The 26,736-nt window shown below is 47.7% G+C and overlaps 1 protein-coding gene and 1 long non-coding RNA gene across 7 annotated transcripts in view; both read right to left on the bottom strand.

The window, feature by feature from the left end:
* Positions 1-526: 526 nt before the first annotated feature.
* gramd4a (GRAM domain containing 4a) overlaps positions 527-26,736 on the bottom strand; it is a 169,709-nt gene continuing 143,499 nt past the window's right edge. The window contains exons 1-18 of one of the 6 annotated variants that reach the window (XM_060038753.1): positions 26,311-26,730; positions 25,836-25,956; positions 15,103-15,223; positions 13,714-13,775; positions 13,076-13,211; positions 11,940-11,965; positions 11,598-11,689; positions 11,239-11,330; positions 9,541-9,589; positions 8,914-8,985; positions 8,509-8,552; positions 7,927-8,036; positions 7,413-7,567; positions 4,784-4,928; positions 4,172-4,265; positions 3,959-4,049; positions 3,162-3,230; positions 527-3,050 (exon numbers count right to left, since the gene is read on the bottom strand). In XM_060038753.1, coding sequence (XP_059894736.1) covers positions 2,940-3,050; positions 3,162-3,230; positions 3,959-4,049; positions 4,172-4,265; positions 4,784-4,928; positions 7,413-7,567; positions 7,927-8,036; positions 8,509-8,552; positions 8,914-8,985; positions 9,541-9,589; positions 11,239-11,330; positions 11,598-11,689; positions 11,940-11,965; positions 13,076-13,211; positions 13,714-13,775; positions 15,103-15,223; positions 25,836-25,935 — 1,569 coding nt within the window. In that variant the 5' untranslated portion in view covers positions 25,936-25,956; positions 26,311-26,730 and the 3' untranslated portion in view covers positions 527-2,939. Of the gene's footprint in view, positions 3,051-3,161; positions 3,231-3,958; positions 4,050-4,171; positions 4,266-4,783; positions 4,929-7,412; positions 7,568-7,926; positions 8,037-8,508; positions 8,553-8,913; positions 8,986-9,540; positions 9,590-11,238; positions 11,331-11,597; positions 11,690-11,939; positions 11,966-13,075; positions 13,212-13,713; positions 13,776-15,102; positions 15,224-15,453; positions 16,425-17,327; positions 19,910-22,277; positions 22,336-25,835; positions 26,731-26,736 lie in introns of those variants that run through there. The other 5 variants (XM_060038756.1, XM_060038754.1, XM_060038751.1 and 2 more) reach the window with 5 other exon arrangements.
* On the bottom strand, positions 23,894-25,322 carry LOC132447820 (uncharacterized). Its single transcript, XR_009523214.1, has 2 exons — positions 25,208-25,322; positions 23,894-25,148 (listed from the first exon to the last, which is right to left on the bottom strand). It is a non-coding gene; the product is annotated as an uncharacterized LOC132447820 (long non-coding RNA).

The raw sequence follows: 26,736 nt of genomic DNA, 5'->3' as shown, positions 1-26,736 counted from the left end.
GGCACCCAGCTGTATGACGTCTGAATCACCCGAGCCGACCCTGTGACGTAACCATAGAGTCGACTCTGAAACACCTGATGGTAACATTGTACGGAAGAGGAGAAGGGCCACAATGGACTTTTTTATTTTGGAGTTTAAAGTCAGAAATCTAAAATTACATTTAGAATTCTGAGATTAAAGTAGTTCTGATTTTAATCTCAGAAATGTAAAAAAAAAAAAAAAATGGAGGTGTACTGCGAGGAGTACAGGATGTGACCGGCTGATGTACGCTAGCTTCTGAGTGTGTGTAACGGTAGCAGAGCTAGTCACCTGACAGGCCGGTGAGAGCGCAGACTTTGAGACTAGGAGCAAGAGCCCAGCGGGGGTCCAGTTGTCATGACGTCAACGTTCAAACTGAGAGTTCCGCTTGACAGCTCAAACGCTACGACGTTCAAACTCTTCCTTCCCGTAACCACGGGTAGAGCATGGCAGACGATGACAGGAAATTAAAGATTTGGCAAGAAGAAGAAAAAGACATTCACAAACATTACAGGTTACATGTAATCTGGTGCATTACATTTAATATGCAACATGTTACATTCTGTGCTTCCTCGGAGTTTCATAAAGCCAAACTCTACTCCACTCAGAGATAAGTTCAGAGACACGAAAAGGCTTCGGATGAAGGCTTTAAGACTATAGAATTAAACTATAGATTCAGCCTATAGATTTAAGCTACAGATTCTGACTGAAGAATGAGACAGTTCCAACCATAGATTCCGCCTATAGAATCAACCTATAGCTTAAGTCTATAGAATAAGACAATAGATTCAACCCGTTGATTCAGAGACTATACATTCAACCTATAGTTCAAACTAGATTGAACCTGTAGATTCAGTCTATATATTCCAACTATAAATTCAGCCTATATAGAATGACACTAAATAATCAAACTATAGGTTCTGGCTGTAGAATGAGACTATAAATAAACACATTGATTCAACAGATTCCAAATTCAGCCTTGATTTGAGCTATGAATTCATTCTGATTCTGCCACCCAGTCAACACACAGTGAGCTAGATATGATAACCTTCCCCTGTCAAGCAGGGCTCCCATAAATGTTTCTAATTTATTCCCTAAACGAAAAAATACTTGTGGATTCTCCAGTTTTCAAGGCAGCCCATTCGACACAGGCCAGGGTGTAAAACGTATTCCGAGATTATGTGAAACGTATTACGTCCTCATAATCGAACGTTCTGTATTACGAGAACGGTCCGTATTACCAGAACTTGGTTATAGGTTTTTACAGTGTTACATTAATATCTATTTGGCCCGTGGAAACCGGTCTGTTGCAGCGAAGGCAACTTCATACCCAGTTCACAACCTTGACGGGTGTCATTTTAAGTTTTTGTCTATTTATCTATTTGCTCTAGAACCACAAGCGGTGACGGCCTGAAATAACTCAGGCCGGGTCTAGTATACTGTTTTAGATTTGTGACGGGCTGAACACATTGAAGCAGAACTTCCAGTGATCCAGTCAGTGGTCGTACAGGTTGGCATATGAAAACCATTCTCCGGTCAGCCAGAAGACCAGCTTCTGCTCCCCTGAATGGCTGCTCATGGTAAAGTGCCTTTGAAGTGTCCGGTATGTTCCGTAGTTTGGTGGGCTTTGAAGAACGGAGGCTAGGCCATACTTTAGGATCAACAGAGACTCGTTCAACACGTCACTTTGACACCGCTTACAAATTTTGCACACAAACGCTCCGTCCTCCGTCGTGAATAATTACGAAACGATATCAAAAACGAACGCGGATGCATTTGATTTACAGTCACATGAAATTATTCACAACCAGATCTCGACGAGACGCATCGGACAGAAGAAAAGCTTTGAGTGCGACTCGTGGACGGAGCCGTAGGTATTCCAGTGATCCATTCCACGTGTTCTTGGGAAGAACTTCAGAAAACAGACGAGGCAGCAGTAAGTTAAGACTGCCGAACTCAAAAGCTTGTTAGAAAACAACCCCCCCCCCCCCCCCCCCCCAAAAAAAAAAAAAAGTTTACAATAGAAAGGCATTTCGAAAAACAGACGTGTTTCAGCATCATAAATTAACAAACACCATAGAGATGCAAAAAGGAGCATTTGTTTTAGCTTTTGAGTTCCACGGACAACCACACCACCGAACTCTGTTTTCACATGTGATGAAGAAAGAAAGAGTAATCATGAGACGACAGGGAACCCTCAGAAAGAGAATCCTGTTCAAGCACTAAGCTTAATAAACACAAAAGAAATCGACCACAGCTCAAAGTACCAACACTTCCACAATAGCGTCAAGCTATTTCAAAGTCGCGTAATGACGCGTTTTTAACTGCCAGAAGATGATGTTTTGTCGTCCATATGAATCTAAACTGAAATACTGTATTTTTCCACATTAAACTGGAGAGTTGTGAGTTACGTGGTTGGGCAAAGTGGTTCTTGAAACAACGGCCACTGCGTCAAACACAATTATTCTGCGTCAAACACAAAACGGCAGATTTTAAGCGAACCAATCAGAAATCACCCGACACACACTATCGCACAGGAAGAAAAAAAAACATGGCCAAGCGACGCGCTGGTCCAGTGTATCCTCGTGTCCGCCACTCCGCCGCTCGGCCATTCAGACGCTAGAGCGGGAGAGCCAGCTCCCTCTCTTTCCTGATTAGTCAGAACCACAGTCTCACCTGTCTCATAGCTCTCCCCCCCCCCACCCCACCCCACCCTCCATTGTTAAACCGATCCCATTCATGTCTGAACATTCCCCCAAACCCTACGCCCAGCCCCCTCCTCCTCTGAGCAGGACCATGTGACCATCGGACGTCCGACCCCTCTGCAGGGCGTCTCCTCCTCCTCCTCCTCCAGAGTGGACCCCCCCCCGGGCCCTGCCGTGGAGCCCAGCCAGGGGCTCTGTGGCTGGGGCCGTGCCGGGCTAGAGCTCGGGGTTGCCTGGAGGTTTGGGGGTGGTCATGATCTTCATGTACTGGGTGAAGATGGCCTCGAACGCCTCGTCCCGGTGGATCATGGCGCCAAACACCAACGGCTGGACCGGACGAGAAGGGCGACTTGGGTTAGTTTGGTTTAGTGGACGTTAACAACATGGAAACACGATGCATCACACACGAAACATGACGCTCTCTCTGTAGCACTGTACCTTCTGAGTGGCGGGGGTTGCTATGGAGATGCCCATTCCACTTCCTGGTAGGACGGAGAGGACCTTGTACTGGAGAAGGCAGACATGTCGTACAATGTTGAACTGTTGATCATGTTTCACATTATCCACAAATATTCCCTCTGTGCGATTCACATCGGGCCAGCCAGGCCGATAACTTAGGATGAATTATTTGGGTGTAATGTGTATCATTTGTTTTGGCGTTCAACTAAGGCTGGACCAATCACACTCCTGCACGTTATCCACAGCCAATGAGAGGGCAACCAACCAAGTGGTGATATAGATTACACATGGGACCTGAACTGTAACCTGTGGTACCGTCTCGAGGTTAGAGGTCAACTGTCATGTCATACACAACATCGCTAATTTCACTGGCTCTTTAAACCGTTATGGTATTATTAAGTACTCGTATTGGTACTCAGAATCAGCAAGTACCAAATGTAAGTACTTGTGCTTCTGAGAAAAAGTTGAATCGGTTCATCTCTAGTTAAAGCTCAGGGTTGACCTCTGAGCTCTAGAAGGTGAGAGGTTAAAGGTCAGGGATGACCTCTGAGCTCTAGAAGATAAGAGAGGTTATGGATCAGGGTTGACCTCGAACATCGAGAACAGGGGTTTTCAAACTGTGAGGTGCGCCTCCCCTAGGGGGCGCCAGAGTTCTTCAGGGGGGGGCGCACGTTAAAAAAAAAAAAGTACTCTCAAACTTTGAAAACCCCTGCTCTAGAAGGTACGACAGGTTAAAGGTCAGGGTTGACCATGGAATAAGTCAAAGGTCAGGGTACCTTCTGGATGTCTGTGATGTCGATCAACTTGATGACTTTATTCTTCTTGGAGGAACTTGAGCGGGAACTGGAGCTCTCAAAGCATAGGTAACTAACACGCAGAGAGAGAGAGCGCGAGAGCGAGAGAGAGAGAGGTATGAAGACCAGTTGTGGCATTGCGAGATGTTTATATATTTCAGTATAAAATAAAGAGAGGGAGGGGTGTCCACGTACTTCTCTGTGACGTACAGCACTCCGTTCCTGATGTAGTCCGTCGGCATCTTGCGGTCTCTGTTGATCAGGCAGCACCTCCAGCCGTTCTCACACACTGCCAGAGCAACCAATCACAGAGCTTAGACACATACAAGGACCAATCAAAGAGCTTAGTCACATACATGGACCAATCACAGAGCTTAGAAACATACATCGACCAATCACAAAGCTTAGAAACATACATGGACCAATCAAAGAGCTTAGTCACATACATGGACCAATTACAAAGCTTAGAAAAAGACCAGGGCCAATCCTTATGCTACAGAAACATACAAATCTGAAAGCTTCGATGTATAAAATGACCAATCAAAAAGCGTGGATACATAAAAGGACCAATCAAATCATCGCAAATAGTATGAAACCTTTCTTTAGTTTTAGTTAGGTTTAAATAAATATACATTAACCTGATTCCTATATCTGTTTTTAAAATTAAAGTTTCAGCTGCTCTACTTTTGATTGTATGCTTCACCAAGCTAGGGTGTTGTGGATCCACGCTGTGGATAAAAAAAGCATTAGCTTGACACTAAATGTAATGTGATGTGAATGTTTTCATGCCACAGTGCCTCTTCTCACCCGCTAGAGGGCGCTCCAGCTCCGCCAGGTTGAAGATCTCGTGGAAGGCGCCCTTCTTGGTGCTGTGGGAGCGGCCTGCCTCCTCGTCCCGCGCCACGCCGCACGGGATGGTGGCGATGCTGCCACGAGAGACCACGGGCTGGACCTAGGGAGAGGAGGAGGAGTGGGAGGAGGAGGAGGAGGAGGAGGAGGAGGAGGAGGGGGGAGGAGGAGGAGGAGGAGGAGGAGGGGGGGAGCATGGGGGAGGGGGAAGAGGAGAAGGAGGAGGAGGAGGAGGAGGGGGGGAGCATGGGGGAGGGGGAAGAGGAGGAGGAGGGGGAGGAGGAGGGGGAGGAGGAGGAGGAGGGGGGGGGAGGAGGGGGGGAGCATGGGGGAGGGGGAAGAGGAGAAGGAGGAGGAGGAGGAGGGGGGGAGCATGGGGGAGGGGGAAGAGGAGGAGGAGGGGGAGGAGGAGGGGGGGAGGAGGAGGAGGGGGGGGGAGGAGGAGAGCATGGGGGAAGGAGGAGGGGGGAGAGGAGGAGGGTCAAAAGGGGAGAGGAGGGGAAGAAAGGGAAGTGTGGTGTACAGGAAGGAGGGAGATGGAGGGGTGATGAAGAAGAGAGACAGGAAAAGGAGGCGGGAGGGCAGGGTCCAAGACAGAAGGAGCAGAGAGAAACCAGCAGACAGATGCGTTTGGATACGGAGTCGAGCAGAGATAGGAGGGAGGGAAAGGGGGAGAAAGGGAGAGAGAACAGCAATGTTAACAGGGCGTCGACACAAACATCCAACCAGTGACTGCTAGCCATGTGCGTGACATCATCAGGCTGCGTCTAGCTAGCAGGGCAGCGCGCTAGCTAGCTAGCTAGCTGGCTAGCAGGGCCGAGGGGAGCTAACAGCTAACAGACGGCCGCTCACAACCTCTTCAATCAGATCAACAGGTCTCCTGTCCGTGCCGAGTGCTTTGATGCAGGAGGGGGGGAGGTCTTCGTGCAAAGCCAAGAGCCAGGCCAGAGTCCAAGCTTTTGCTTGAAATAGCGAATATTAGCGACCACGTGTTCGCAAACTGTGTGCTCGCTTGGAGGGAAGATCAAGCTAGATCAAAGCCATTTACGTGATTAATCAAATGTAAAGAATAATATTTATGTTTGTGATCAAACACATCGGCCCTGATATGAAAGTTATTACATTACACACATTGTTTTCTTAAACATTTAAACATTTAAGTATTAAATTGGCTTCCAAACATGATAAAATTGCATCATTGTTTAAAACAGAGTTGGGTTTAAAACGGTCAACCGTGAGACCGGAATATGCGTTTACTTGGTGGCTAATGTTTAGCATGTTAGCATCGCCTGAAGTGCTGGTAGTTGAGTCCGTTTCCATGCCGACGAGCATCACAACGCCCATGCTCAGGCAAAACAAACTTCAAGTTCAGAACAAAAACCTTATAGCGGTGTCGAAGTCAAGCCCTGAATGTGTGTTGATTTGTGATCGTTATTTTACCACTGAGCACGTTATCATGTTTGAGAAGTTTGATAAAAACTGAACAGTTTTCAGGTTATCCCTTTGTTTACTTAAAACAGCCTATAGAAGCTCTCTAAATATGCTCTGAATTGTCAATTAAAATTCTTTAAAAAATATATATATAAAATCGTCAGTGAAGACCACTGACACTTATAAGATTGAAATAAAGTTTTAAACACTTAAAATAAAAAAGGGAGTCTTATTGTCTGTTGTTCAATGGAGGTCAACTTATGAAATAGGAAAAAGGGTTTCAAATAATAACAGAAAAATACGAGTATGGGATACTAGGAACTACATGAGTGGTTCTCCTACTACATGAATATGTGGGCTTTAAACAAAGCTATCACCACAGGTGCTCTAGCTCTAGCAACACTGGATTCAAAATGTCTCCCATACTCCCTTCGAGAATTAGTTCGTTGTTCGGGAACAAGGCCAATTCTGACATTTTGATCCAGCTCAGACACACACACACACACACACACACACAGGACTTGTGTGGGGGCACTCAGCACTAGTGAGGACTTGGGGGGGGGGGGGGGGGGGGGCGTGGTCAGAAGCCCTACCTTCTCAGTACCAGAGAGCTGAGAGGAAAAGAAATGACACACAATGTAGCTATAACACACACACATATGTTTATACACATTCACAAAGATGCAGACACAGATACAAATACACAGATTCACACACACATACCGATGCATGCACACACACGCATACACCATCGGAATAAACCACTGATGATCTGACCTTTGACCTGGCCAGGACACGGTCAAATGATCAAGGTGTATGTGTGTGTGTCTGTTTCTGCTTTTCTTGTCTGTGTGCATGAAAAATTTGTGTAGGGCTGAATGTGAGTATGTTATGTTATGTGTGTGCGTGTGTTTGTGTGTATATTAATGTGTGTGTATTTTATCTGTGTCTGTGTATATGCGCGTGTGTGTGTATCTGTGTACATTGTATGTGTGTTTGCCCGTGAATAAGTGTGTGCGTGTATATGCGCGTGTGAGCATGTGTGTGTATGTGTTCCTTCATGGGTGTATGCGTCTGTCCCTGTGTTGGTTTGTGAGTGTGAGTGTGCGTGTGTGCCTGTGTGTGTGTGTGTGTGTGTGTGTGTGTGTGTGCGTACCCGTCTAGACACGGTGGCGTTGGTCCTCTCCTTGAGCTGTGGGTCGGTGGGCAGGCTGTTCCAGATGATGCGGGGCGTGTCGTATTTGTCCCGCAGCTTGGGACAGCTCTTGAAGATGAAGTCGATGATGAAGAACTTAATACCAGCGTACAGGCCTGGGGGGGGGGGGGGGGGGGGGGGGGGAGACAGAGAGGGGGATAAAGAGGGGGAGGGAGGGAGCAGGAGATGATGAGTGTGAGAGACTGTGTGTGAGTGTGAGTGTGTGTGATCAGTCTTCCTCTCCACAGAAAGTGTTTGTTGGTAATGAAGGACCGAATGAAGAAGGTATACCAGTAAGAAAAGAGGTGTGTGTGTGTGCGTGTGCGTGTGTATGTACGGGTGCTCGTAGGTGTGTGTGTGTGTGTGTACGTGTATTTGAGTGTTAGTGTGTATGTACGGGTGCTCGTAGGTGTGTGTGTGTGTGTGTGCTTGTGTGCGCGTGTGCACGTGTGTGTGTGTGTGTGCGCCATCTCACCCATCATGAAGCCCATCAGTTTGTAGGGCAGCAGGCAGGAGGTGATGAAGGCCACCCACAGACCCACGTAGAGCTTCTGGGTGCTCTCAGGCTGCACCCACATGAACAGACTGCAGGACAGACACAGGATTATACATATATAAATACATATATACACAGGAAAATATATATATACAGAGACCATAGATCGACTCCATGCCTGGCCAAGTTGATGCAGTAATTCAGACGGAGCCCCAACCCGTTACTGGATTCATATACAAGAACGTGCTTCTCAGAAGGCCAACATTTCCGTATAAAGAATCATATTTGCAGTGTTCTTATGTAATATTCGGATTTTCTGAGATACTGAATTTGGGGTTTTCTTGAGCTGTAAGCCATGATCATCAAGATTCAATAAAATAAAAGGCTTGAAATATTTCACTTTGGGTGCAATGAATTTATGTATTAGTTTCACTTCCTTAATTTAATTATTGAAATTAATCAACTAATCAATAAATTGAGATGCATCTGTGTGTTTGTATACATATATATACAGAAAAACAACACACTGATCATTTAAATCATACATTGTATTTGACTTACTTTTTTATTTTCTCCAAAACATCTGACATTTTTCCAAAGAGGTTCTGGAAGGAGAGAGGGAGGGAGAGAAAGAGAGAGAGAGAGAGAGAGAGAGAGAGAGAGAGAGAGAGAGAGAGAGAGAGAGAGAGAGAGAGAGAGAGAGAGATATCTAGTTTAAGCTGGATCAGCGTCATCTGGTGTACATGTTGTTTTGATGTCAGTTAAGACACATTACTGTTGAAACACAAAATATAAAAAAACATACTGTGCACGATGTGTGTGTGCATGTGTGCGTGTCTTTCTGTGTGTGTGTGTGTGTGTGGGCCTTTGTCGTATGCGTGAATGCGTGCGTGTATGCCCGTGTGTATGTGAGTGTGTGCGTGCCTGCCTGTGTGTACGTGCCAGTGTGTGCTTGCGTGCGTGTACCTGTGCTTTCTGAGCAACATCGAGAACTAGCTGGAATTTCTCAGAAACAGTCAAGTCTTCTTTTGGAGGATCCTGCAATCCACAAATAATGAAAGCATTATGACGTCACCGACACATTTAATAATAATAATAATAATAATACATTTAATTTAGAGGCGCCTTTCAAGACACCCAAGGTCACCTTACAGAGCATATAGTCATCATAAATCGTTTTAAAAAAACAAGACATTGTGGAAAAAATAAATAAATAACATTTGAACGCCATGACATCATCGTCCCCTCATTATGACATCATCATCGTGACATCAACGTCCCCTCATTATGACATCATCGTCCCCTCATTATGACATCATCGTCCCCTCATTATAACATCATCATGACATCATCGTCCCCTCATTATGACTTCATCGTCATGCCATCATTGTCCCCTCACTATGACCTCTGATTGTTTCTCTCTCTTCGGACGAATGTACTTTGCTTTGGATAAAAGCGTCTGCTAAATGTCCTGAATGTAAATGTATAATGCTGGGTGACCCACATTAGCCTGCTTACTGTGACATGTTCAGCAAGACAGACATCGACCCCATGTAAAACAGGAAGTAACAAACAGGAAACAGCAAGTCTTACCACAGATTCTGAGACCTCAGGCACAATGCTCCACTGGATCCTCCAACCTCTGTGGGCAGAGAGAACACACATCGTTTGTTTTCTTAGAGAGCTTGACTTAATAGCCGTCGTTTGAGTGGAATGTGTTCTAAAGGCCTTAGCCATCTAGCTATTAGTGAGTGAAATGGTCTGTGATGATATCTGTTCTTGTCAACTGCTCGTGCCTCTGAATGAGACTAATGCCGCTTTTCCACCGCACATGTAGCTCGACTCGACACGACTCGACACGACACGACTCGACACGGTAGCAGCACGGGTGCTTTTCCACCGCAAATAGTACCTCCTGGACGTGGGCGGGGTCGGCTGCGCGAAAGGGCCGTGACGTATTTGTGTACGCGACGCAAACAACACATACGCAACCCACACATGGACAGAACCCACATAACAACAATGGAGGACATCGATCGCATTACTATTATTAGCTGGCATGTTGAAGAAGTTGGAGAAGTGGAACATGTTGGCTGCGGCGCTGCTATGGATGTTACCAGCATGGTTGCCATGTCGCTCTCGTGACTTCGTCACACTCTCTGGCCAATCAGTCGCCGGCCGTCTGCCGACGTCACCTTTTAGCATCGGCTCAGCTCGCTTGGAACCTAGAGCGAGTAGGTACTAGAAAAAGCAGCCACTTCAGGTAACAGATACCATGGTACCGCGGTGGAAACGCAAAAAATGCGAGCTGAGTCGAGTCGTGTCGAGTCGTGTCGAGTCGTGTCGAGCTGGTACCATGCAGTGGAAAAGCGGCATAAGTGAGATTTTTGATGGTAGATAAATTCTAAATTCTGGCCAATCGAGGCCTCTCTTCCCTGGCCCAGGAATCCCTCTTTCCTGTCAGACACATGTACGCAACAAAAATGTATCATAGCTCATCATCCACTAACAGGTGTGTGTAACACTTCTTTACTTTCAAAATCGTCTCTCTTCTACTCTTTAACGTTCCCTCTCTACAACTCGAAACAGCTAGAGAGCCCAATGAAACAAACCTCTATCCCACACATCGCTCAACTTGCCCTCGTTTCCCTGAAACCGCCCTGATTTGAGACCCTGATGACTTTCTGCTGAACACAGACTCTGTCCTCTTTTCTAACCTTCATATGAGCCACCAGGACACTAAGGCCCAATCCCATTTCTACCCCTTACCCCTTCCCCTTACCCCTTCAAAACAAGGGGAAGGGGTAAGGGGAAGAGGTAAGGGGTAGAAATGGGATTGGGCCTAAATTCACCAGTGAATCACTCATCATCACTCATCTCAGTGATTGAACCCTACATATGAGTTAGTTATTTATAAAATACATTCTCACATTGTTGTACACATTTTAACACCTTAGTAGGAAATTTGCATGTTACATGTAGCGTGTTGCGTGTTGAACGTTTAGTGTCGCGTACGCCAAGTAGCCTACGCCGCGTAGCTTACGTGCCGCGAGCTACACGTGGGGTACGGCATGTAGCCTACGACAAATAGCGTGCGCCGTGTAGCATGTGCCTACGGCTACCTACCTTGGGCTAGTTGCCGTACGCTACGCGGTGTAGGCTACCTGTTGAAGGCTACCTGCTGTACACTACATAGCATATGCCACGAAGTAATGCCATGTTGTGCGCTGGTGAGAGAGGCTTTGCGTGAGCCCGGTTTCTGTGCGAGTCCAGTATGCGTGGGTGCGTTACCTGGCGATGAGGTAATTTAAGGAGAGGCGGAGGATGGCCAGGAAGAGGAACATGGGCATGGCCCAGCCGTGCCACGCTGCGTTCATGTAGATCTGGACAGGACAACAACAACAACAACACAGCTGGTTAGCCTCACTAGAGGGGGTCTTCAGGTTAAGACGCCTGCAGACGCCTTATAAAACCGTTCCAGACAGACTTTTGGTCAATAATCTAAAGTCTGAACCCAGACTGGCTCAAATCTTGGTGAACGTGGCGTTTTACTTTCTTTCACACACGCACACGCAAACGCACCCGCACACACCCGCACACACACACACACACACACACACACACACACACACACACACACACACACTCACGATGAAGGCGATGCCCGAGGTGTAGACGGAGTGCCAGTTGGAGAGCGCCGACAGGTTCCTCATGAAGTTGGTGACCGGCCTCGCCCCGCGCTCTGAGAGGGACATTTTAGGGGACATTTCAGAATAAGAGCGCACGACCAACAGCCAACCGCTGTTTTAATGACGGATCAATTGACCATAAGGAATTTATAGTAGATTCACATGATGTTTTTATTATTCATAATAAAATATAAGATAAACTTTATAAATGCCAATGGGAATATAACTATTTGCAATTTAGAAGTTAATGTATACTACAGTTCAGTTCATTAAAAAAACAAGTGTGTGTGTGTGTGTACTCACTGAGTCGCCTCATGTTCTCAGTCAGCCTGAAACAAACAACAAAACGAGGGTCAGGACAGGACACACACACACACACACACACACACACACACACACACACACACACACACACACACACACACACACACACACACACACACACACACACACACACACACACACACACACACACACACAGCTTTGAATGTGTGCTAGGTTCGTTTGGCCTTCGCTGCCAGACTCACTCACACGGAGGCGAAAAAAAAAAAAAGATAATATCAATCGTTCTTTTTCCTTTCGGTGCCGAAATTAAAACGCTCCCCTCAATTCTCTCTCCGCCCGCCGTGTCACCATTAACAAGGTCCCCCATGATGACTCCATTCTCCTCCCCTTCAAGTTCGTGGTCAAATCGACGTCTCTTGGTGAACGACATCATCTTTACCGAAAACAAGCATGTATGGGCTGCAGTGTATAAATATATATGATCAGTATATATTTATTTTGCTAGTAAAATGTATTTCACTTTAGAGCCGAGGCCTGACATTGATATGGGCCCCCTCCCGCTCACTCTCTCTCTCTCTCTTGCACGTTTGCACGTCTCTTGCAACATAAAATGATAATAATCTTCATTAATTCAGGAAGGTAATTCCAGAAATGCATTGCTTGTTTCATCCCTATAGTGTAGGGTCATTTATTTGGTTAAGATCTCATCGATGTACATCGTTGTTTTTCCGTCACATAGAAACCAGGGCTAACATGCAGTGTGCCTCGTCCACCACTAGATGGCACTAGTTACTTCCTAACGGTTCCGTCTGACGGTTGGCCGCCATCGGTATTCAGGGGTTTAGTGGCCCAGAACTGCTGCTGCTCTGAACCACAGGGCCATGAACAGTATTTACCGTTCCAAACAAAGTCGCCGTAGAACATTACTGATTAAACCTGCACTTCACCTAATTTTGGATCTATGTGCCAAAGACTCGTTTTCTCATATAAAAATAATATTGATAATAATAATACATTTTATTTATAACACACTTTACATCAACTCAGTGACCTCAAAGTGCTATCATCATATCATTCATGCATCATAATTTCCTCACATTCTGTTGATAATCGTGGTTCCTTTTTCATGTTTTAAACTAATCATTCGTTAGCACCTCTTAGCGCTGAGCGGCTCCTCTGCCTCAACTGTGGTCTCCTCCGGCTGGAAGCGGAAGTCCTCCATGTAGACCCCGAAGCGGTCGTACCACCAGCGCTGGAACCGCGAGCTCCACTCCTCGCGCTGGGGCTTGTCTGAAGGAAGGAGAACACAAGCTAACTTGTTAGCTAACCGGTGAACGAGCCAAGTCGTTATCTATCCAGTGAATGAGCTTACTCGTTGGCTAACCAGTGAACGAGCTAACTTGTTAGCTAACCTGTGAACGAGCTAACTCGTTGGCTAACCGGTGACCGAGCTTATGTGTTGGCTAACCGGTGACCGAGCTAACTCGTTAGCTTACCGCTGAACGAGCTAATTCGTTAGCTAACCAGTGAAAGAGCCAACTCGTTAGCTAACCGGTGAACAAGCTTACTCGTTGGCTTACCAGTGGGCAAGCTAACTCTTCATCTTCAAAGTCATTTAATATGTGACGGTCTTTCCTTATTCAGTCTGTAAGGATCGGAGCATTCCCTGCTTTAGCTGAATAGTTGACTACTGGGCCCGGAAAACACAAGGTGTCCACCTCACTTATTTAACATGTTAGCCATGTTAAGCAGGGGCTGGGGATAGCCTTCCCTGGCTCTCGGTCCAGCTCACCTGTCCGGGTGTTGGTGGGGGATTGCTGCTTACGGGGTGGCTGTGGTGGAGAGTCCTCTAACCTGAGAGAGAAATCAAGAGAGAAATGCAACGGTTTAGAAGGTTCAGTGGATTGTCCTTCCTGGAGGCCAGTGGGTGTGTAATCCAGTATCACCTGATCCAGTATGCAAAAACACTCTTACACACACGTGTGGGTTTAATGTGTCTTATTGGCTGACGAGGGATTAATGCTTCGCTTGTTATGTAAACATAGCTCCCAGGTCACATGACAAGAGAATGGCAAAGTGAGCTTGTATCAATTGTGCAAACACATGAATATTTAGGTAAGACATGTAAATACAGATTAAGGCTTCAGACTCTCTCTCTCTACATTTCTCTTCTTCCTCTCCCCCTCCCTCCCCCAGACTGTCTCACCCTCCCGCTCTTTCTCTCTCGGTCTTCTTAACCTTCAGTGAACTGTAAACTGCTGTTAGTGAGACGCTTACAGAAGTGAAATCCCTCTCCGCTTGCTTCCCTCAAAAAGCTGATAAAGAAAAGAGTGTTGCTTAATTCATTTTCTTTGGAAGGAAGTCAAAGTTGTGAGCGTTGGCAACTTTCAAGAGCCAGGTGGGACCACACTCTGAATTAAAACATCAGTATCATCAGAAAATGTACCGCTTGGACACATTTAAAAACATATGGTGGTAATGCATTCTTTTGTTTAAGCACAGCTGGGTAATTTACGTTTTGAACCGGAATAACCTTCTTTTACTTGGTTGTGTTGAAGAGGACAAGACTCCAGACTCAATTGTTCATAGGTCACCTAGACTCTGCAGATCCTCCCCCCCTTAGCCCCCCACACCCCGCTACGCACTTAGTGTATGTCGTACGTCCTGGCACTTAAAAACAGAACTTAGTATTGTGTAGCATCTTATCCTAGCCGTCTTTGTTGTCTACGGGGAATGGGTTAACCTAGCGATTGTTGGTGCTTTGCAGTGCACTAACAATCGTAAGTCGCTTCGGATAAAAGCGTCTGCTAAATGGCCTGAATGTAAGACAACAAAGGTTAAGTTGTCACATAGATGAATCATTTTAAAAGTGATATAAAACCCTCTCCCTCTCTCTCCCCCTCTGTGTGTTGGTGTCTCTCTCCCTCCTCCCTCTCTCTCTCCCCCGCTGTGTGTTGGTGTCTCTCTCCCTCCTCTCTCTCTCTCCCTCTGTGTGTTGGTGTCTCTCTCCCTCCTCTCTCTCTCCCCCACTGTGTGTTGGTGTCTCTCTCCCTCCTCCCTCTCTCTCCCTCTGTGTGTTGGTGTCTCTCTCCCTCCTCCCTCTCTCTCCCTCTGTGTGTTGGTGTCTCTCTCCCTCCTCTCTCTCTCCCCCTCTGTGTGTTGGTGTCTCTCTCCCTCTCACCTGGTCCGGAGCACCTCGCTCATCCTCTGCTCCAGGTCTATCCGCTTCCCTCTCTCCTTCTCCAGCTCCTGCCGCAGCAGGTCCACGTTGGTCTCCTCCCGCAGCTTCCGGAGCTCCTCCTCTGGAAGCACAAACACAGACACAGCAGGAAGGTCAGCGAGAGAGTGAGAGAGTGAGAGTGAGAGTGAGAGTGAGAGTGAGAGAGAGAGAACGAGAGAGAGAGAGAACGAGAGCGAGCAAGAGAGAGCGGGAGCATATCAATGTGAGGCCTCAGCTCTAAGGGTAAATAGTAAATGGTAAATGGACTGCATTGATATATAGTGCTTTATCTTTATGGACACATTCACCCACCGACGGCGGATTCAACCATGCAAGGCGACAGCCAGCTCGTCGGGAGTAGCTTAGGTTGAGGTGCCTTGCTCAGGCGCACCTCGACGACACTCGAACTAGCAACCTCGCGGTTACCAGCAAACCCGCTCTACCTCCTGAGCTACTGCCCAAAGAGTACGTTAGCGGTCGATGTGAAGTGATCAGCGGCTGCAGCGTGGGCTGGACTGGGACGGGCCCCCGGGCTGGTTCAGGCCCTGGGGAGGGGGCCCCATCGGGTCCGTGTCTGGCCTAAGGAAGGTTCTGGTTTCAAACCCCCCAAGTCCCCATACTGCCTATAGGCGTCTCTGAGCAGGACGCCGCTGCCCCTACCTGCTCCTAGATGAGCTGTATCTGAGCTCCCATCCCATTGGACTGTATAAAACAAAGAATGTATAATATAGGTTAAACTGACCGAAAAGACTGTATACTATAAAGTCTACCTTCTCCTTGGTGACCCGCATCCGAGTGTCGGAGAATACATCTGTGTCTTTGAGCAGTGAACAGTATGAGCACAAAAGTTGAGGTCTTCCTGATGATGAAGTGCTTCACAATGACCCTGACTAGAGAGAGCAGCGCGAGAGAAATGAGGAACGTGAGAACTCGTCACATGAGGAACCGAATGACTTTCCTCGTGTGTGCGGTCGGGGGCGATGTTTGTGGTGAGGGAACTTATACTATTCCATTAACAATAATTTTATGCGAAGATTCTCATTGTGTCAATATTCTCATTGCGTCAATAAAAAACTGTTTATTATGACAACTGATTCGTATGAATATTCAGTTTTATATGACAATAGATTTTGTTTGGAGATATTTGCCTGCTTTTCCTCAACTTAGGTGGAATAAGGTGACAAATGAACTCTCGTGCCCCCTCTCTCTCTCCCCCCTCCCCCCTCTACCTCTCCCTCTCTCTGTGTTTCACTGTCTGCTCTCTCCCTCTCCCCCTCTGTCTGTCCCTCCCTCCCTCCCTCCCTCCCTCCCTCCCTCCCTCCCTCTACAGTGGCAGATGGATGAGGAAGTAGGCTAGATGTTCAGATACCGGCTCCTCCACAGAACCGCGTCACGCTGCGATGGCCGTAAACGAAGTGAATTCGTCTCAGGGACGTCATGTTCCCTACCGCAAGCTAATGCACACCTTTAACGCTCTTCTGAGCGATACAGAGAGAAAAGGGAGCGTATGTTGACCAAATGATTGTTGCTCGGGTTGAGGCGAGGTAAGGTTGGCGGTCCCTAAAGTAACACATCAGATTAGTCTGATTCCCGGGCCCTGCTACATAAAAGGAACAGACCCATCATTAGTAGCAGTGCTGGTAAGGCTTTCTCCCTACAGTCCTCTGAGACCGCCCTGGCTCCTCCCCCTCTAGAGACTCACCTGTCCCAGGAATCTACAGGTGAGGATGGGTTCACGGCTCAGTAGTCTTAAGAGACGCGGGAACACGAGAGGTTTCAATAAAGTGGACCACATTCTTTCCTCTGAGGTTTAGTGAGGTGGTGTTGTGTCGGATCACTGGTTGGGAATACAAATCCCACATACCACCTGCAGCAACATATGGTTAAAGTTCAGGGTAAGGAGGAGTGACTCACTTAGTTAGGTTAGGTTGAGGTGAGTAACTAGAGGGATGACTAGAGTTAGGTAGATAGTTAGGCTAAGTAGCTTAAGGTTTGATTTGGTAGTTAAGGTCAAGGTTTGTTAGTAAGGTAACAGGTTTGGCTTAGTCGTGATAGCTAGCTTAAGCAGGTTAAGATGTGGGCTAACTAGTATTAGCTCGTTCAGTAGCAGGCCTGAGCAGTTAAAGGTGAATCAGACGATAGTTCAGCAGCGCTGTTCTTTAACGAGGGCGCGGTTCGGGACTCACTGAGGTTTAGGTTCATTTTGTGGCTCTTGATCTTGTTCAACGTCCCGTTGAACAGAAACTCAAAGCTGTCCTCCATGTTGGACCCGGTTATCCACCGGCGCTCTGACACGGTACCGGGCCCCACCGTCCCCCCCGTACCAGGCACCACCCCCATACCGGACCCCCCCGTGTGGCGGCCGGACTGGGGGGTCCCGGGTACAGCCCCGGTCCGAAAGCTGGCGGCGGCCATGAGTCCTCCGCACCCAACAAAATGGAGGTCCCGGATTTACCACTAACTCAGGTCCCCAGAAAGCAGTTTTTCACAGGGAGTGTGTCTCCGCCATCATTTACCAAATTTAATCCGACCCGATCGCCGAAGAGGAAAATAAACGCTTAGTGAAAGGTAAAGTCCGGGTTCTCCAGACCTCCGGATCACACTGGGGTAGTTTGTTCAGAGATTACGTGTTTCTCCATACGTTGTTTACCGTACAACGGACCGAACATGGAGGAAAAACCAACTCTTGGGAAGTTAAAGTCCTGATCCTCTCCAAAGTCAAGACCCCCACAGAACTCTTTCACAGCCTTTCCTCCATCATCATAATCAGCCAAATGCAGACAGACCAATCATCAACGCTCGTTCAATAACCATCTACAATAGCGACGATATCAGCCTCATCACAGAGGAGAACTAACACTAAGCGCATGTTCTGAGGGGCCAGAGGGCTCTAAGGGGCCGGACCTGAGCCCAGTAATCCAGAAAGAGGGCTCTGACAGACCACAGCCAACCAGCGCTTCTGAGGTGGAGCGAGGTGGTCACTAAGGTCGAGAGAGAACGGAGGAGAGGGAGGGAAGGAGTGAGAGAGGAGGGTGGATGTGGAGAAGGAGGGTGAGAGATGTGGAGAGAAACTGTGAGAAGGGGAGAGAGTTGAGAGTTTATAGAGTTGGATAGAGAGGTAGAGGCAGAGAGAGAGGTACAGAGAGGTAGAGGCAGAGAGAGAGGTAGAGGCAGAGAGAGAGGTAGAGAGAGAGATGGAGAGTGGCAAGCCGACTAAGGCAGCCTGGAATTTCAGTATTTCTAATCACCACACACACACACACACACACACACACACACACACACACACACACACACACACACACACACACACACACACACACACACACACACACACACACACACACACACACACACACACACACACACACACACACGAGATTACGTCCAAAGAGTAATTTTTGGTGTGTTGTCGTTTGCAAAGGACTTACAATCGACCACGGATAAAGAACCAACAGAACCACAAATCTGCTCTCATGCTCTCAGAAAAGGCCTTCAATGGTTCAACGGAAAAATACTGACAAGTACAATGGACCACACACACACACAAACATATATAGATAAGAGAGAGAGAGATATGCAAAGTTGAACACTGGTCTTCCATTGTTCTCAACAAGTAGGAACGAGTGTGTGGTGAAAGCAGCATATCGTAGGATATAATTATATTTATATTATTCATTATTTTTAGCTCCGACGTGTCCTCTCCTCCTCACACTGATGGACACGTCCTCCCAGCTCTGAACATTAATAAAACACGACCCCCATCATCACAGCATCTCACTCTCAGAGATTGAGAAACTAACCCTGATCAAAAGGCAACACTTATCGGTAATATTGTTATATCCCACGCCAATAGAGAGAGAGTGAGAGTGAGAGTGAGAGAGATGGAGAGAGAGACGAAGAGACAGAGAGTATAAATGATGCCTGTTGCAACACAACAAACAGAATAAGATATAACTTTCTGTGTTCTGCCACCACTGATGAATAGAGCGTCTCATGACGGTTTCAGAACAACAGATGTGTCTTCAGCGTTCAGGCGACACAATGAATGATCCATTGTTCACCAGAGGAGGAAAACACCAGAACTAATTTCCACAAACTGACGTTTGTCCACACGATCCCTGAACCACCAAAACCAAGGTCGGACAATATCTCCAGAGCTCCTGTAATCACTCTGCCCTGAAGGGATATGGAATTAGGTTCCATGTGATGTATCTATCGTTGTATATCTAGGTTCTAGGACACAGATATACAACGATAGACACAATGATGTGTTGCTATTTCCATGCAATTAAAATACTTTCAACTATAATGTTCTGTATGATTTTACCAAACTATTTTAACAGCAGAATGATCTACTGGGGACATAAAACCAGCTATAGCAAAACGTTGCCATCTCTGGCTCTGGAACATCTGTGTGTTCTAGAACAGGACCACATCTCAGGGTTCCAGAACAGGGACAGAGCGAGACAGAGACAGAGACAGAGACAGAGACAGAGACAGAGAGACAGACAGACAGACAGACAGACAGACAGACAGACAGACAGACAGACAGACAGAGCCTGGAGGGGCAGTGGCCGAGCGACTGCAGCAGAGCAGCGGCAGAGAGAACATTGATCAGCTCGTCTCTGCACCACCCCCCCTGCAGTGACCTTCATTCACCACCACACACACACACACACACACACACACACACACACACACACACACACACACACACACACACACACACACACACACACACACACACACACACACACACACAACCACAGATATCTCTGTATGCACTGCAACACACACACACACACACACACACACACACACACACACACACACACACACACACACACACACACACACACACACACACACACACACACACACACACACACACACACACACACACACACACACACACACACACACAGTGTGATGTGGCATTTGCTTTAAAGATAAATGTCAGAATGGAAAAAGTCAGCCATGCATGCTGCTGTGTGTGCGACCAGTCAAGCCACGAGGAACTATATAAGTGAATGAAGCATAATGTGGGAGAGAGAGCTCAAAGAGACTGCAACAGTCAGGGAGAGAGAGAGTGCAACAGGAACATTTAGATAAGAGACAGGAGAGAGAGGAAGAAAGAGAGGGAGGGTGAGAGAGGGAGGGAGGGAGGGAGGGAGGGAGGGAGGGGGAGATCTAGGGTATTAAACCTGCCTGTGTAATAATTACACAAGGTGATCTGGTCGACTGGTCTGGTCTCCCACCATTAACAGATGGTTTAAGTCCGCACCAGGTACTCTCTCTTCCTCCGTCTGCCCCTGTCTCTCTCTTCCTCCCTCCCATGCACATCAAATGATGCACACACACATGCATGGAGTGCAGTTCACACACACACACACACACACACACACACACACACACACACAATAGCGCAGTGCAGATGCGTTGCGGTTTCGTGTCGACGCTAAGCCCTCTTACATAATTGACACTCCCATTGTGTTCTCCCCGTTGGTCTGTTAGCGGTGACCTTAGGGGCGAGGCGGCTGCGGCCAGCTGGACTGGGAGACAACCAACCTGTAAGCTAGCCGGCCAGCCTGTAAGCTAGCCAGCTTGACACCTAGCCAGCGTGAGCCTGCTAGCCAGCTTGACATGTAGCAGTCAAGCTACTACGTGTGGTAGCTTGACTGCTACACGTAGCCCGCTAGTGCTTCAAACGTGACAACAGATGGACAACAAGGAAGATCTTCCTTGAAGTTTTACCGGTCAGAGCACCATGTAAAATATATAAAGAAAATACGAAGCAGAATCTCCTTCCACTGACAAGAGAATCGTCTTTAACGCAGTAACGTGAGACCACTCGTACCATCCCAGGGAAGACCTCAGGCTACAGTCATGCTACCAACACCTCGGTCTAAAAACGTGCGTTAGCGAGAAGAGAGAGCTTCAGTTCTACTTGAAGGTGATCCTAATCAGCACATCTCTACAGCGTTGGCTCATATCATTATTATTTCATGCAGCCCCCCTGATGGCACCTATGGAGCGACACACAAGCTACAGTAGAAGGTTGTCGGTGAATAGTTTAGATGAGTTATGAACAGCAAGTGTGCATCAAATAGATGTAAAAGCCTATATGTTATCCGTTTACATTATTTGTTCGTTGGGCTAAACAAGTATAATCCAAAAACACAAAATCGTTATTATAATGAATAAAATAATCAAATCGACTCCCATTTTGTTTTTAGTTTAACATTAGGAGATTAAAATGATAAATAATTAAACGTTAATAAACTATAACAGTAATTGTTCAATAAACATAGGCCTATTAAGGCTGAAGAAATCATAATCTCATTTTCACATGTGATCGGCCAAGGATTAAAACTGTCAACTGCAATTTATTAGACGAGATAATATGGTAACTTTACGCCCATCAGAGGTCTAAAGTGCGCTGGCATGTGCGTCTCTGAGCGCCTGTCTGCTGAGCTGCTCTCCAGCTGAGGAGTCTGTCTGCTTGGCGGTTGGGTCGTTGTTTGGTGCACCAGCGAAGTACTCTAGCTTATATTGCTATCAGAGAGCAAGGGAAATAGTTGGATTAATGCACACTCACACTGAAGGACACAGACACGCTCTGGTTTCTAATCAGAGTAATCAGTTGAGGGAACCAGGACATCAGTGACACACACACACTCACACACACACACACACTCACACACACACACACACACACACACACACACAATGGAAACTTGTGCGACACATGTGGGTATTATGTGTGTGATGTAACACAGCATGGATAGAGAGAGATGGAGAGATAGAGAGACAGAGCCATAGCGAGAGGTAGAGAGACAGAGGCAGAGAGAGAGACAGAGGGATAGAGAGAGAGATAGAGAGACCAAGGCAGAGACAGAGGGATAGAGAGGGAGAGTGATAGAGAGAGCGGGGTGAGAGAGTGAGAGAGAGAGAGAGAGAGAGACATTGAGTGCCCTGGTGAGGGGAGAGAGAAGGGCCAGAGTGCCAGCCACACAGAGGGTAAAGTGATCACGCCGATGTGTCTGCCCAGTGGCTCTCCGTCAGCGGGATGCAACACAATCCACGCTAATCCAGCCTCATTTAAGCAGGTGTTGAGACCGGCAGCCACTCACTCCTCCAGGCCACTTTCACACTCGGCCGGCGACCGGAGAGGTCTGGCCAGGGCTCAGTCTGAATAATCAGAGAGAGAGAGAGAGAGAGAGAGAGAGAGGAGAGAGAGAGAGAGAGAGAGAGAGAGAGAGAGAGAGAGAGAGAGAGAGAGAGAGGTGGAGAGAGAGAGAGAGAGAGAGAGAGAGAGAGAGAGAGAGAGAGAGAGAGAGAGAGAGAGAGAGAGAGAGAGAGAGGGAGAACGGATTGAAGACCAACCCATCAAGGGGCCAGGGCACAGAGAAGGCCTCCGGACTGAGGTGCTATCCTATCCCTTCCTCGGTAACCCGCTGTCGTGGTTGCCCTTGTGATTCTGGCCTAAATATTGCAAGCTAACCTCTGGTATCAAATCTAGAAGCTGGTCTTGAACCAGCCCGACAGCGGCAGCTTAGCTCGGAACAACATTCAGCCAATCAGGGACCTCCCAGCAAGGGGTGTGGATGATGACCTCACCAGGCAACGCCATTTTGGATTCACACAAGAGTATTATACATTGTTGAATACTGCATTGGTCCTGGAGGAAATACAACACATTCACATGATTATAGACCAAAAAGATGCAACTAAAGTCTGGTTATTGTAATCTATTTGTAGAAGAAAAATATGAAAATCGTTGCGGTTTTAAAGGCCGATATTAAAAAAGGGGAAAGTTGGAGAGAACTATTCGGTAGTTTAATGTTTTTTTTAAACAAGAGCTGGTTATCTGTACGGAAAGTAACACTGCTTCAACAGCAGTGCCAGAGTGAAATCCTACTAATAAGCTTCATATACCCACACAGCTCATTAGAAAACGTGTTTGGAGCAGCCATCTAGTCCCGGAGGAGTGAGCGAGCTATCCCCACGCGGCTACCAACGATTAGCATGTGTTGTTGTCAATCGCTACAGAATCGACCGCGGGCTAAGGCTAGCCGTGTAACGTGCGCCATGCGGAACATGTGCGTCACATAACGACGTATCGTAACACGCAAAACTTTGTCCTCCAACACTGCTGCCGTACCAGCAGCCTGATAATCAGATTAGCCGTTATCGATGACATATATAACAATCCACTCATCCAATTAGTGAGGACACGGGCTAACGATCGCTAGCTGGAGTTCCCCGTCATGTCGCGAGTGTTAAGGCCTTTTTTCTTTTCAAAGCGACAATTTAGGCACATAATCAAACTTGTAGTAGCGACAAACAAGTTGGTAGTGTATATATTAGTGCAGGCCTAATAATTGTAAAGCTTATCTTAAATTAGTAATATTAATTAGAAGGAGAGAGGCATACAGAGGGAGAGAGAGCGAGAGCGAGAGCGAGAGCCACAGAGACAGAGAGAGAGAGAGAGAGAGAGAGAGAGAGAGAGAGAGAGAGAGAGACACAGGCCGTTGAATTTGTAATTCTTGATATTAGATAAGGTTAATCCAGTTAAAATCAACCCAGATTTTGAGCTGAGGTTGGAGAGATCCATGTAGAAGGAAACGTCGAAAGACAATAGGAAGGAGGAGATAGGAGGAGGAGGAACTGAGGAGATAGGAGTGAAAGTGTGATTGACGACATGAGGGCGATTCACCGCGCACGCACACACACACACACACACACACACACACACACACACACACACACACACACACACACACACACACACACACACACACACACACACACACACACACACACACACACACACACACACACACACACACACACTAAAGGGGAACAGGTGGTTCCAGTCCACCACTGTGTGTGCTCTGGTGGAGCTGTGGTTCTAGACAGAATAGGCCGAACCAGTAGAGGACAGTCTCGCTCAGATAAGGTGGACACCTAATTAGTTCGATGCTGGGAGGGCGTATCAGACGCATCAGGGCTAAGAACAATGAATGATACAAATATAATGATAGCCTAGGTTCTGCTGCTGTCAGCAGGCACTGGTCTGTACTGGTGGGGAACAATGGAAGACCAGTGTTCATTTCTTTATCCTCTACAGCGCAGTACCCCACCCCCCCCCCTTGCGCACTTATTGTATGTTGTACGTCCTTGCACTTACTGTACCCACTTATTGTTCCTCCATGCACTTAGAAATAGTACTTAGCATCGAGTAGCATCTTGTCCTAGCTATCTTTGTTGTGCACTGGGAATGGGTTAACCTAGCAATCGTTAGTGCTTGGCACTTGGTTCTATGAACAGCCCTTACTGTACCGACAGTGATAGATTGTTGTTCCTCTTTCTTCTGACAAATGTACTTGTTGTAAGTCGCTCTGGATAGAAGCGTCTGCTAAATGTTAACGTAGCGTCGCTACCATTCTGGATAATTTCATAGCAGACCGATTTGTAATAATACTTACGAGTCTCTGACTCAGAAGCCACACACCTGTTTTGGGTGCGGAGCAAAACTCGGCGATGTTTATAGTATTTACACAAATCGTTCCAAGTCACTGTGTCCATACCTCAGTCTCCCTGAAACAGAAGCCTCCCCTCTAACCAAACAGACCCAAACACTGTGCATCACGGGGACTCTCTTTGGCCGCCGTCCAATAGTTGTTCAACAGCGTTTCCGCTCCCCCCTGGTTTCCTAAACCTCCAGATGTTCTCCTCGAGCGCCATTGTAACGGCTCCAGGAGGAAGTGAGCGAGAGGAGCGGCCTAATGCGGCCATCAGACGGTTCTGGTCCGCCGACGCATTAGTGGATCTCATGCGACGGGAAGTCATTAGGCACACCCCATAAACCAGGGGTGAGGGGGAGGTGCAGATCATCACCGTCCGTTGATGACAGCCAGGCAGATCAGCTGCTGAGCACCATCCTGCTCCTCTCCTCCTCCTCCTCCACCACTAGCTGTTCTGTCCTCCTGCTGCTCCACCTGCTCCTGCTCCACCACTAGCTGTTCTCTCCGCCTGCTCCACCACTAGCTGTTCTCACCTCCTCCTCCTTCATCACTAGCTGTTCCTCTCCTCCTCCTCCTCCTCCAGCTGTTGTCTCCTGCTGCTCCTCCTCCACCACTAGCTGTTCTCCTCTCCATCTCTAGCTGTTCCTCCTCCTCTGCTCCTCCTCCTCCTCCTCTCACTGTTCCTCCTCCTCCTCCTCCTCCTCCTGCTCCTCCTCCTCCTGCTGTTGTCCTCCTGCTGCTCCTCCTCCACCACTAGCTGTTCTCCTCCTCCTCCTCCATCTCTAGCTGTTCCTCCTCCTCCTGCTCCTCATCTAGCTGCTCCTCCTTCTCCTCCTCCTCCTCCATTAGCTGTTCCTCCTTCTCCTGCTCCTCATCTAGCTGTTCCTCCTTCTTCCTCCTCTCCTCCTCCTCCATTAGCGGTTCCTCCTTCTCCTGCTCCTCATCTAGCTGTTCCTCCTTCTTCTCCTCCTCCTGCTCCTCCTCTAGCTGTTCCTCCTCCTCCTGCTCCTCCTCTAGCTGCTCCTCCTCCTCCTCCTCCTCCTCCACTAGCTCCTCCTCCTCCTCCTCCTCCTCCTCCTCCTCCATCACTAACTCCTACCGCTAGTCTCCGCGAGGGTTTCACAAAAAGGGCGGGACGAGGCAGGAAGTCGATTTACTCACGCAGGAAGTGTTTCTCCAGCAAGGCGATTTCCAGATGACCCTTGACCTCGTTGAGTCGATCTGACTCCGCCCTCTGGAAGTCCTGGAGTGCGGCCGCCATGGTGGGGGACCCCGTCCCAGCCTGCACGCACACACAGACACACGCACAAAACGTACACGCACCCACACACAAAGGACACACCCCCACACCCACACACAACGCACGTACACACCCCCACACACAAGCATAGACACACCCACACACATACAAGCATACATACAACAAGTCACACCACACACATACGCACACACACACACACACACACACACACGCACACACATGCATAAACAAGCCACACAGACACACAAGATGGAGAAAAAAAAACAAGGACAAAGATCAGACATTGCAGGTACATTGTAATAAACACACACATACACACACACACACACACACACATACACTCACACAGAGACACACACACAGAAGCTGACTCACGGTAAAGATTTCCCTTCCGATGAAGAGTCAGAGGGAATGATCCGTTAAAACAGAGAGCAGAGAAGAGGAGGAATATCCCCCTCTTCACCGCGATGACTCACACCCTTGAGTGGAGCAGACCCATACACGCACACAAACATACACACACACACACAGAGACAAACACACACACGCACACGGCGTATGCTGCGGGGAGGATGCGATGGTGCTAAAAACGAGAGACGAAGAGGATGATGGTGATGGAAGAAACGACAGCTGACACACAGAGAGCGAGCGAGATAAAGAGAGATGGAGAGAATAGAGAGAGGATAGAGGGGGAAAGAGATGGAGGGAAAGAGGAGAGGGGAAAGGTGGAAAGGAGCGGAGGAGAGGAGGAGAAGAGGAGAGGCTCTGCCAGGGAGCTAATGCAGGGTTAGCATCTGTGTT

This window comes from Gadus macrocephalus, chromosome 19 (assembly GCF_031168955.1).
Source record: "Gadus macrocephalus chromosome 19, ASM3116895v1".
NCBI classification, from domain to species: Eukaryota; Metazoa; Chordata; class Actinopteri; order Gadiformes; family Gadidae; genus Gadus; species Gadus macrocephalus.
This window is presented reverse-complemented; position numbering and strand designations above follow the sequence as displayed.